Genomic DNA, 13,361 nt, shown 5'->3' with positions numbered 1-13,361 from the left:
ACATAGCTAATTGTTATGGGAAGAACAAGTGGCAATCGAGATACTCTAATAGAACAGTCACACATGTTAAGCAATACTAACTTGTCTCGTGTTAACGTTGTAAGAGCAAGTGCAGATTGAGATACTCTAATAGAACAGTCATTTTAAGATGAAATTGTGTTGGAAATGGTTAATCAACAAAGATTAATACTAAGCAAAATTTATAATTCTTGACAAAATATGAAGCATATTAGGTAAAAAAATAAAAAAATTGCTGGAAAGAAAAATAGGTGTAAAAAAGCAAAATAGACTGGTCCCCAAAACCATGCTTTCAAATTGAAGGTGTTGTTTTAAGAAACAATATGAGTTTTGTTTGAAGTGAACAGCTTGCTCCACTGCAAAGTTAAGTTACTCATAAAATTTGCTGAATTTATTTACCCTTGGGGTGTAAATTACCATGGGTAGAAAGCTTCATAGATTTCATGGGTAATATAAATTAACTTTGGAATGAAATCACCTATTGAGACCACGCTGTTTCTTTCAGCAAGACCTTTATTTGAACCATGCTTTAACAGTGTAAAATAATGCCTCAGGGAGATAAAGACAATAATGATGAATTTTCAATACAAAAGATACTGTAGCTGCAAAGGTCACCAAAGGTCAAATCTGTGATAGCATTGTGTCAATGTAACAAGAAGGACAACAATATTTATGTAGAAACTTTCAGAATTGTATTACACATAATGCAACATTAAAATTTTGCATTATTCCACTCTACTAATAATTATGGGATTCTATCAATTAGACTATAATAATTTACAGGTATGGTACAGCTCAGCTCCAAGGTAAAATTCACCCTTGCCTCTTAGACACATTTCCCCTGCATTTTGCCTGCGTTTTGTGTGTGTCGCATGCATCCATATAAACGTACGCTATCGCAATAATATATTATGCAGTCTACGTACATGTTGCAAGGCAAGTTTACTAACAGTACACATTGCAGGAGGATGAGACTTTCCCTCGTTTTGCAAGCATTTTTCCCATGCTTGACTTGCATTTTGGATGCAGGTAAACATAACCTTGGAGCTGGGTTGCACCAACGTTTGATGCAACACTGGTCACTTATGAATGATGATAAATGATTGTCCAATACGTTTGGCAATAGTGTATAGCAGCCAGGGTTTCATAAGATGTAGTATTTACCAGCAGCTTGCTAGGCACTCAATTTGAAATTGAAAGGATAGTGTATTTTCGGATTAGATATTTTGCAACATAATAGAATGGTGTTATTGGGTGATCTGGTAAAGGATTGAAGCTGCTGTAGAGCATGAAGGGTGAAGTGAAATTTGGACAATTTAGCAGCCTGTGCTATAAAGATTTGAATGACTTATGGATGTAATAAATGCAATAATAATTTGCAACCACCGGTACCAAAGAGCCAGGGACATTGTTCACTGGAAACACCTAGAAAGCATGATATGATTCCAGAAATATAATGCGCTTTTTGCTGAGATGGTGAGAAGTCTCAGATCCTTTTCTGAAGGTTGGAAAACTAACAGCATACATGGACACACTATGTATCCAACAATATCACAAGAGAAGAATTGACATCTCATGTCCTGAATCTTGAATTTGAAAATCTATCTGTTTCTTTGAGGTTATTTTTTAAAGAAGGGCATCCAGCCAATCATTTGCCTATTACTTTGACTGTAGTAAGTTTTATCTGATCCTCTGTGTGGAGCACAAATTTTTAGAAATAATTGAGACAACAATCATGCCTTTGGTTTCATAGCTGATCTAGCAATAAGGTACTACTACAATGACATAAATCGTCACATCTACTAAAATTGTTATGAATAGAAGACATACATTTTAGTGAATATATTATACATGTGTGTACTCATAATAGTATATAATCACACTATAATTATTCTAAAACATAAAACATCTCATTCAAACTACAGTATTTTAAGAACCTTGGTTGGGCTGTGGTAAGTTCTCTGTATTTATTGATGAGGTTGACTCAACCCTCACTGCTGTATCACTTGATGTCTGGTGAATTGTTGTAGGATGATGTATTCCAGTTGAGGAGTTGATACCTGTGCTAGGTTGTGGTATATTATTAGTGGTTGTAGTGGATGGTAGGGAACAAAGAACTTCCAAAAATTCTGTGATAGAGAAAAGTAATACTAAAATTGGACATACTGTGATACATGTACAGTAGTTACAATGTTTGCTGTTTGTAAAAAGCTTTCAAATTAATAATTTGGCAAATAGCATTTCAATCACCAAAATTTTTCCAGTATTTTTTAGCAATCACATCAGTAAATATAATGATAGCAAAACCACGTTGTGCCATTGAAATTGGTCCTGCAATATTTCAGACACTACATACCAAGAGATAAGAAAGAAGACGCAGTTCATTGAGCTCTAAGCGATTCAACTAAATGCTTTGGTATGCATGATATCCTACACTACTGGAGCCAGCATTCACTGTATTAATCCTCTAACTCTCATAACCACCATATGGCGGATCGATCTAATAGCTTACGTGCTGTGTACAAGTTCGAATTCGCTACAGCTTGTTTGTTCCCTTAATTATGCAGTACGCTTACCTTGAAATCCTCACACCCACAGAATCCTGTTTACTGGGGTAAACGAATCCTTCACAGATGCCAGTGTATGGATTCTTCACATAACGGATCCTTCATATAAGCAGATCCTTCACATAACAGGTCAAAATATGTGACCGGGTCTGCAAATAGGGGTGCAGACCCGGTCATGCCTTTCAATTGCTTGTACTTGGCAACCTGTTGTGAACGTGGTATCACCCTGAAATTTAGTTCCCTTATACCCCTAACGTAACACTATGGATTGGTGTAATATGAAGGTAATAGGTTGAAAACATGAGGAGATATGATTAATCAAACTTGACAATTTGGAAAGGTTATAAGACCCCTTTTCGCAGACCGGGTCACATAAAGCTTAGTACCAGGATGGAATGTCTGCATTCTGTAACTTGTATTTTAAAGTCAAATAAATGTTTAAAATTGTGTGGCCATTGCATAATGATATCGAAGTTTTAAATCATAAATGTCATAACACTAGGAAAATTTTATGTATTCACATGTCCTAATTTTGTAGGCCCAGTTGCATAATTAAAATTATGGCTAAATACTGTTTTACTTTCTACATATATAAATCTGAATGTCGTCCATTAGCTGAAGTCTAATAAAGTTGAGGCCAAATGAACTACCAATCTTCTCACCTGAAACAATGCAGTACTTAACTATGATAACCATCCAAAAAAAACACATAAAGTATTCATATACTTATGTAGTGTAAGTAAACATTTATGGGACTGACTAAAATTACTGAAAACGTACTGTATGTTTCAATTATCAGACGAGTGTTATAGTTATACTAATATATAAAAACAGTGGAATTCCATGGTACAAAGAAGTAGCATGGTTGACAAAGAATGTGTTAAGTTTGTTAAGCGTTATAATTCTACTGGTAAAGGAATGGACAGGTTAACTGTTCGTGTGTAGATTCGGGCTTGTGTTTGGAAGCAATATCAGCCTGTGTCATCAATGTAATTTATTCTCCACTGCTGTGAAAGCCCATGTTAGTCTAATGTCGATTTCTGCTTCAATTTTAGTCACCAAACAATGAAGAAAACAAGCCAAGCTATAGTCAAGGCTAGCACTCACTCAAATCTCTATTGATAAACGCAGTACAGCTACTGTCTAACTGAATCGGCATGAGCTAAGATGACATGGCAGCTGTAGTGAAGGCAGAAATAATATTATTGGTTATAATACTTTACAGAATAGTGCACTACCATCTAGCCAATTGTTCATGGATGTAACATAATTTTGTAGAACTTTTATCAATTTTTTTATGGTTTTAGGAGTAACACTGTAGTCAGTGGTTACATGTAGATAATGTTTCAGTAATGCAAACATGCAACCAAGTATGAGTTACGTTAATTGAGTTACAGTAACAGTAGCTGGTTACTTTGACACTGCACCTTTCAGCTATTACTGATCAGGGGAGGAAGATATTGACATCAAACTTGGACACAGGAAGACAATATCGAATAAAATACCCAAAATTGTACCTGAGGAATGTTTGATTGCAAAGGTACAGTATGTTGTGCAGAAATAAGGGTGTCAATGATTTGTGGATTAGCTTGTCATTGCAAATAAACTTATATTTCAGCCTAGAATTATTATAACATGTTTAAATTTACTGAATAATAAACACGCACTATTATGTAGCAATCATGTTCAGGCAAAAGTAAAGTTATGATAGTGATCAAATCACGTGACTACTGCAGCAGCCATTCATTAAATTCTGAATATTTATAAAAAGAAATCATTGACACTTCTACTGTTGACATTGAGTACATAAGTACATACCAAATATATGGAAAATCATTATACATGTTTGCAAACTGCACACTGGCATTAACATTTGATGTGAACTATGAACATGTTACAGATATGTACCACAAGAGTGAGTGGTGTAGATTTGATTCAATTTTTAATCATGCAAGAAAAAATTTGAGTGTAGTGCATGTCAAGTTATATTATGGTGTTAATAAAGTTGCTAAGTAAGGTGATCTAATAACATTCTATATGATAGTGAGTTCCACAGATGTACCATTATTGTAAAATTAGGTACATATTCATACTTACCATTTCGTAAAGATGAAATAAAATTCTTTGAGCTTATATCCTTACTCAAGTTTTCCATAATATCACAAAAATTAAACACACCAACATCTTCCCTTATTCCATACATAACATCACAAAGAAGCCTTTCATTAATGCTCTCAATCGATGGCAGTCTTCTTAAGTGATGCAGATAACCGGGTGTTTGTACACCTAACAGTTGCTTCATTTTGTCAAGAGTTTTCACATAGTCTTGTGGTAGACAGCTACATAGTCTTGCATAGTGCTTCTTCAATACCGGCAAAACTATTTAAAAAGTGACCTTTATAATTATGTGTACATCAGTATTACATGTATGTGGAGAAGAAAGTGTAGGAATGTTGCATGATGCTATGGAAATTGTATATAATGTGCTCAATGTGTAGATAACGTACTATCTTGTTTGAAAGTTACCAACAACCTGAAAGTATAAGACTAACTTTTGAATTCTATCTGTTGTAATAATTGTCAATAGGTCTTATATGTAATCTATATGATGAACACAAGTTGCTTATGGCTCTACTCTACTGGAAGACCTATACGTAGAGTTAATTTTGAAATTGCATTTTGGTTAATTAGGAACACTGATTTCATGAGTACATGAAATATTATGTATATGAGATATTTTCTCCTTTTCTTCAAAGCCTGATGGCTGCAAAAATAATGGTCAAGGGTAGTATTCATAGCAACAAAATAATAATATCAAGTAATGCTTATAATAAGTGCTCCGTGTTGCAGCAATTATGTGACCCGGTCTGTGAAAAGGGGTTTATAGCCTTTCCAAATTGTCACGTTTGACTAATCATAACTCCTCATGGTTTCAACGTATCACCTTCATATTACACCAAGCCATAGTGCTATGTTAGGGGTATATGGGGACTAAATTTCAGGATGATACCACATTCACAAGTCAAGTTACAGGTTGCCAAGTACATGCAATTGAAAAAGCTACAAGACCCCTTTTGCACACCGGGTCACATACAGTATATAATACTAGCAAAACCAATTATAACTTGACCACTCAGTATGCTTTGACCTAAAATTTTCATACCATTATTCCATAGCATTATGAAATAACAAGTCAAAATTTGAAACCAATGACATAATCCTACATAGAGTTATGATCTTTAAAGTCATAAAACTGGATGGGTGTATAAGGCTTGTCTTGTCAAATCCTGTCACATTTTGTCTACTGTACATACATGGCAATTTTACCTCTTGAAGAAGGATCCAACATGAGTACAGAAAAGATTTCTTGGTAGAATAGGCTACCCTCACCTAAATCCAAATAAGATGAACACTCCGCAATGAGAATAAGTCAATCAATAACATACCAGGTACTGTTGGATGATGTTGGTGATCACTTGAAAATGACTCAGTATTAGTAGTGGATGTAGTGGCAGTTGTACTCCAAACAACCATTTGAATGCCTACATTAAGCAAAAGGAGATTGTAGCTAGTTGGAATCAATTGTTACCAGTATATATAGTAATCATCAAAATAAAATATGTTGATTTAATGCTACATACATGTACTTCTTTAACCCAGATGATTATTTGTTAATACTTGGTGAATACAATAATTACTAAGGTATTGTTAAAATAAAATCAAAACTCAATGCAATCATACAAAAGTATTCTCAACCATTTTCCTACTTTCTCTGTAGTATTACATAAAGATAGGTAAAGTAGGTAACCATTCCTGACAGCAAGACACGCTAAATTTTGCAAATTAAACTCCACAGCCTTCTCATGGTGTTACTTCTTGATGACAAAATATGTCATGTGAGCTGATAAACAATGACTTTTTTCACCAATTATAAATACCTAAATCTCAAACAATAATCTAACTATTTAGGACTTTTATTAGTTGCTTACAAGGCCAATAATCAGAGCTTTGCATAGCTCATCACAGTTGAGCATTTTTGCACAAACCCTTACTAATTTGCGTAACTAATTACACTGTATTAACTGACTAACTACATAACTAAACCAAGTAAATAAACTAATTAATTGCCTAATTCTCTAAGTAACTACTGTTGTAGCTATGGAATGAAGGTAATGTGCAGTATTCGTAGCTATAATGCAATTGTATTAGGGGAATTTCTACAGTCGTGCTACAGTGTGGAGTATAGTACGTGAAGTACTACACCTCGTAGTAGGGCTTGTACTATGACTCATATTATCTAAATAAATAAATAAAGATACAACACAAAAACCAACATTGTGTAACAATTACACCATCATGTTTTGGCAATAAAAAAACAATGCTTGTCACAAACCACTTAATGAGACAAGCCCTAAACAAGTAGATAAATCACTGTCAAAAGGCTTTTCAGTGGTTTATATCTAAGAATCAGATTATAAACCATTAGGTTATATCTATTGTATATTGCAAAAACCAACTACATTTAGAAAGTGCTTGATCAGGATACTCTAATAGTGCAGTCACTCTATTAGCAATGTAATAAGCTAGACAATTACTTTTAAGCAATGATATAAAAACTCATCACATAAAGAGTTGAGCTATCTTACAAGTCACCCTGCAGAGAATTTAGCTACACTATAAGTCACCGTATAGAGAGTTGAGTTATTTTACAAGCCGCTCTCTAGAGAGTACAGCAACAAACAAATTATCTGCCAGAGCGGTAAGCTACTTTCCCTGTAGAGAGTTCAATCACACAAAAATCAGTTAAACTACTCTACAAGTTTCCCCATAGAAAGTTCAGCTACATTATAAGTCACCTCACAAAGAATTCAATTACATTACAAGTCACCCTGTAGAAAGGTAAACTATAAGAAAGTCACCATTAAGAATTTAGCTATGTATTAAGTTACGTGTACTAACCTTGTAGTGAGATAAGCTACAAGACAATTCACCAGTAGAGTTCAGTTACATTACAAGTAGTGTTGCACCGATATAAATTTTTTCACATTTACCGATACCGATTATTTGCCTATTCCTGTAACCAATATGCTGATCTGTACCGGTATTCTTCAGTTCTTCAGAACAGGGGAGGAGGAGCAGAAAATCACCTAAAGTTTATGTGTATAAACTGCATTTGTAATGATAATGTAATCATTGTAATTAATTGCATGGGCGGCCAACTTTTACAATGTTTTGTACACATTTGCCACTAACTCCTTTCATGGAAAAGGAAGCCAAAAACATCTAAGCCAGCTTATCAAATAGTGCTTTTAGTGGGACTCCAGACCCTTTGTGAAAACTGATCAACTAATTGTGTGGGCGGCCGATAAATATACACAGCCTACTATAGCCTTGTAGCCATACTTGTACAAACAAACAAGCCAAAACAGTTACAGCAAACTACTTATTACTACATTCACCACCTTCTTTACTTACACCTGTTCATTGCTGTCATTAACAATTGATTGTGGGTTTGGGTTAATCGGCAAATTATTTTCGCTTTGTAGCCGATACCGATACTTGTAAAATTAGCTAATATCGGCTTTTACCGATACTTCAACTGATTATCGGTGCAACACTAATTACAAGTTACCCTGTATGCAGACAAGTCACCCTGTAGATAATTCAGCTATTATCCTAGTAACCTTGTAGAGAGTTAAGTAGCCCTGAATAGTACAGTACATCTAGCTAGTGGGCTACAAGCACACTATAGTTATATTCTTTATGACCGAAGTGGTTGGGAATAGCCATGTATCATATTATTATGCTGTGCTGCTATATACTAGTATTTTAAAAATTAATGTTAATTTAAAAATGAAGTAGGGATCAATAAAAAGTAGTGAAACAAGAGATGAATGATGGTGTTACAGCATAGCTCAGTGAGAAGTCCCTACTTTGTCATTGAACAAAATAATAATAGCTAATGTGCCAAAGTAGGGACTTTCCCACTGAGCTATCCTGTAACACCATCATTCATCTCTTGTTTCACTACTTTATATTGCATAGATCCCGACTTAATTTGTAAATTAACATTTTTTAAAAAAAACTAATTTGTTTAGTTTTTTCTTGTGGAATAGCTAGCTACAATGTAACTTGTATTAGTCCGCTTGTATTTTCCATATCTGTAGGTTTGAGAAAGGCAGATACCATCACTTTTAAATAAACATCTTGCCCATTTGCTCAGTGAGAAGTGGAGTTCCCCATATTCTGTGGTTATGGGTAGGCTTCACTGTAGTTTGGGGTTCTCCTTGCTGCACTCTTCAGTAATGAGTATCAGGGGATTGTGTTTTAGATCTAAGCGTCCCTGTGTGCCTCCAGCCATCGACCTTGCTGTTGCTGAAGGGTACCTGTCTCCTTTAGAACAATAATTTAATATACTTAATCTTCCTACCCTTGTTATAATTATGTGTGTTAATTGAAGTTTTTGTACCACTGTGTAGTTTCATAATCTTATTTGTTTGCTGTATCATGGTAGCTGTAGTGTATACACTTTTTTTGTGGCTGACACCTTGTACAGGCATTGCCTTTTGTGTATGCCTTGCATTGTGGTAAATTTGATAATGATAATATTACACTGATTTTATATTGTCTACCAGAACAATGTAACTTGTAACTGTTCTATCATACATGACTGTTGTATTAGAGTAACTGTTGTATTGGAGTACATCTCGAGTCAGCAAAGGGGTAGGGACCCGTCAATTTCGCCGGCAAAAGTTTTGGCATAATGGGTGGGTAAAAGCAATGAGCAAAATGCTGGCATAATAGGAGCAAATTTTGTGAAGTGGAGATAAAAATTGCACAAAAGATCGAGATACTCTAATAGAACAGTCAGACATGCTAAAATATCGACAATGCATAGCTAATTGTTACAGGAACAACAAGTGACAATCGAGATACCCTAATAAAACAGTCACACATGTTAAGCAATATTAACTGGCTTCTTGCTTTACATGTTAGGAGTAATTGCTGATCGAGATACTCTAATAGAACAATCACTTTAAGGCGAAACTGTAGCTTTCCACTTAGAAATATTCAATTAACAAAGATCACTGCTGAGCAAAATTTATAATTCTTGAGCAAAATATGGAGCATAATAGGTGAAAAATAAAAGAATTGCTGGAAAGAAAAATAGGTAGAAAAAAAAGCAAAATAGACTGGTCCCTACAAAGGGGTGTGCAGCTAGCTAGACCAATAAGGAGTGAAGTGATCTTGTTTACTGTTAAGTGAATAGCTAGATTGTTAAGAGGTTTCCATATTCTTTTGCTATTAGTACACCTAGATCTATATTTGGTGGGCATGGTCACGAACCTATCACGAACTGGATCCCAATAGTGAAGTTGCAAATATCAAGCAAGTGTACCTTTTATAGTAACGCCGGGACTGAAATGCTTCTGAATCCAGCTCTGAAATGAATCTGTGGCATCTAAATATGTGACCCGGTCTGCGAAAAGGGCTCTTATAGCCTTTCCAATTATCCATGTTTGGCTAATCATAACTCCTAATCTACTAAAGCTATCATCATGTAATTACACCCACAGCTACTGCCAGGTTAGGGTTGTTGAGTGACCAAATTGTAGGCTTGTACCATATTCACCAGTCAAATTATGGGTTACCATATATATGCAATTGGAAAGGCTATAAGAGCCCTTTTCGCAGACCGGGTCACATATGCTGCTGAAAGAAAGTGTTGATATAAGGAAAATTAATTCCTTGATATGGTTTTGTTGGATGAAGAAGACAAGCAGCCTGATTGAAGATAAAAGAAAAGACGAGGTGCATAGGGCCTGTACTCATCAGAACCCCAAAACGCACATCCCACTGGTGAGTTTGTTATTGTGGTGTAAAAATAATGGTGACCATGCTCTGGTTTGTTTGGCCTCTAGCCTTGCAGCTGTGGTCAGGCAGTGAGGTAGGCAGTGAGACTAAGATTTGAGTTGGGGTTGAAATTCTATATCCGGCCACCTGTAAGTGTTTTGTTATGTTTAATGTTGTATTGTGTATTATAAGGACTAGTACTATCTATACCGTAAAGGTGATATTTTGTCATGTAAAATGTCTTTAGGATAATTTTTTGAAGGCGGAATTTTTGGCAGCGTACGAAATTTTCGAGGGGATCCCTACTTAAACGGTACTACCATACCATTTGATTACTCAACTACAGCATAGTGCTGAACATCATAACTTTCCAAAAGTTGTGTACTGTGTTTGTGGTGTCATAACTTCATGTGGGTTTGGTCTATGTTGATGAAATTTGACAGATAAAGCATGTAACCATTGTGGTTACACAAACAGAAGTTGAAGCCATAAACTATTTGCACAATTATGATGTAGTAAATGGTTAAAGTTAGTATTGCACATTTTTCACTATTTCTCCCTGTAGGTACTCCTGAAAGTTTGCGAGATTAAAGTACAGTCATAGCTTCAAAAAAGTGTAGATCAGGTTTTTGATATTCTCTTTCATTTTGATTTTATTTTTTGGATAAAAGGCTCTCACAAATGTCACTTATCTCAGCCAATAATGCAAGAATGACAGTGAAACTTGGCACACAGACATAATAAAACATTGCATAGACCAGATTTTTCAAAATCAAATTTTTTCAAAAGTTACAAGTTTTTAAAACATAAAGGAACCTGCTGTCAGAAACAAAGTAACCAGCCAAACAGAGTACCACCAGTCTCTGCTTGGCCATGACACTCAATGGGGTGCAGCATTTCTCATAACAATGCCAGGACACCTACTTTTAGTGGTGTGTCTGGAAACCCCAGTCATAAAAATTTTGGCATTTTCTCAAATTGCAAAATTAGGCCGCTCTTTCTCCTAGCAGCCTGTATTTTACCACTCACAATTTATACCACTAATAGCCTATTTCACTGGCTACAATTTGGCACCAACCATGTTAAAATCAGTTACAGGTTTTGGCATTTGAATTTGTCATTATTTTTGGCAATTTAATTTGTCTTTTTTGAAAATGAATTTCTTTGGACATTGAATTCATCCTGTTGGCAATTGAATTCATCACTTTGGTAATTAAATTCATCCATAACAAGATTGGCAGCTGGACAAAATAACCTGAAAACAAAGATGTTGCAGCTGCTACAAGACCTTGTTCAAGTGCAACTGTAGTAAACAACTCTTTATAAGGTGATACTTCTTCCACTACAACTTCAGCAACATTCACAACTGTGCTTTGCAAATAGCAATGAGTGTGGTCACTCGTAAACAAGCTAAATAATTTTCCAGACAACTTTCACCTTTGCATACAATCAGCTTCAATTACCTCCTAGTGTCTCATGCGTAATTCTCCACAATTCACTTCATGACTCAGCAGTTGTTTTCTTGAGACAATTTAATTACGAAGAACTCTTGTACCAACACGACGAATTCAATTGCCAAAGTGACAAATTCAAGTACCAAAACCTGTATTAATGAGCTAACGTCTAATGCAAGTGCAAACTTCGCTCACCCTTACCTTATAAAACAGTTGAGAAGATATTTCTGTGTGTAATTTGCTGTTTAAAGTGGTGTTGTTTGAGATATGCTTCCTTAGCAGTGCATAGTAAAGTAATTACCAAATTACAAAACTAGTAATGAATTATGAAACATGCTAAATCACAGTATTTAGTATTTACAAATCTAAATATCTAGCTGGATTAATAGAATGAATATAAGCTGAATTATATACATGGTTGATTAAATGCCTATTTAGTCAGAATGGGATAGTATTAACTGCACGGGCACCTGGTTATTAGAAGTAGCATAACATCAACTTGTTTTTGTAAGTATTTGAAGTACCGTATTTGACCAATTAATATCCACGGCTCATATAATATCTGCCCCTGGATAGTAGCCACTTATCAGCCTAGAATTATTTTCATAGGAGTCATCCTCAGATAAGAGTTGTGGTTTGTATCTGAATATACTGATGGAAATGTTGCCAAGACTTGTTTGATGCAGAAACCAGGCAAAGTAGTTGCTTTAAGCCAGGAAATAGAATTTTGAGAGAAGTTAAAATTAATGATAGAGCATTGAAAGATGATTAAATAAAGTCAGTTACTTGTGAATCCAAAATACAACCAAGGGCTGCTCACAGTAGCTGCCCTCAGATAGTAGCCACTTTTGCATGGTAACAGGGTTTGCCTTTCTGAAAGTTATAGTAGCCATGGCTATTATTTGGTAAAATATGGTAATTGCTTCAATTAATGCACTAACAACCTTTGTGATTTATAAGGAAGGGCAATACTAGCAGATATACCACAATAATGGTGTCTCTAAACAAAATGCTCCTCAAAAGTTTAAGCTTTTTCTAGTAAAATTTTGTCATTTTTCTTAGGACAATGTGGTTGGTTTACTCTGTTTTTAGCTATTAGAGTACTGTTTAATGTATTGTATAAATAGGGACACCTTTATTATGCTAGAATAATTTCAGGAATAATAGTTAGTGGAAAGAATTGAAGAATATTCTGGAATAATTGGATGAGTTATAGCAATAATTAGTGCAAAATTATACAGTTTGTCTTGCAGTATGATGCAAAAATGTTTTAGATACAATACTGAAACAGTGCAAGCATAAAACGGTTGAAAAGGCCGATATACCCTAATAAAGCAACATTTACTATAATAGAGCAGTCAACTTCGAGTCCATGATTCTAATCATATGGTACGGTAGTACTGTATATTAGGGATCATGGAAATTTGGGTTTTCCTAGCCAAAAAAATTCTCCCAAAAACCAGCTTCA

At 35.0% G+C, this 13,361-nt stretch overlaps 1 protein-coding gene across 1 annotated transcript in view; it reads right to left on the bottom strand.

The window, feature by feature from the left end:
- Window positions 1-13,361, bottom strand: part of LOC136246466 (uncharacterized) — an 83,973-nt gene that overhangs the window by 16,179 nt on the left and 54,433 nt on the right. Inside the window, exons 15-18 of the mRNA XM_066037940.1 lie at window positions 6,032-6,127; window positions 5,913-5,975; window positions 4,683-4,964; window positions 1,956-2,147 (exon numbers count right to left, since the gene is read on the bottom strand). Of these exons, the coding sequence (XP_065894012.1) occupies window positions 1,956-2,147; window positions 4,683-4,964; window positions 5,913-5,975; window positions 6,032-6,127 (633 nt within the window). The remainder of the gene's footprint in view (window positions 1-1,955; window positions 2,148-4,682; window positions 4,965-5,912; window positions 5,976-6,031; window positions 6,128-13,361) is intronic.

Source organism: Dysidea avara, chromosome 2 (genome assembly GCF_963678975.1).
Source record: "Dysidea avara chromosome 2, odDysAvar1.4, whole genome shotgun sequence".
In the NCBI taxonomy this organism is placed as follows: domain Eukaryota; kingdom Metazoa; phylum Porifera; class Demospongiae; order Dictyoceratida; family Dysideidae; genus Dysidea; species Dysidea avara.
Note: the sequence above shows the minus strand (reverse complement) of the source record. Positions and strands in the feature narration are given on the sequence as shown.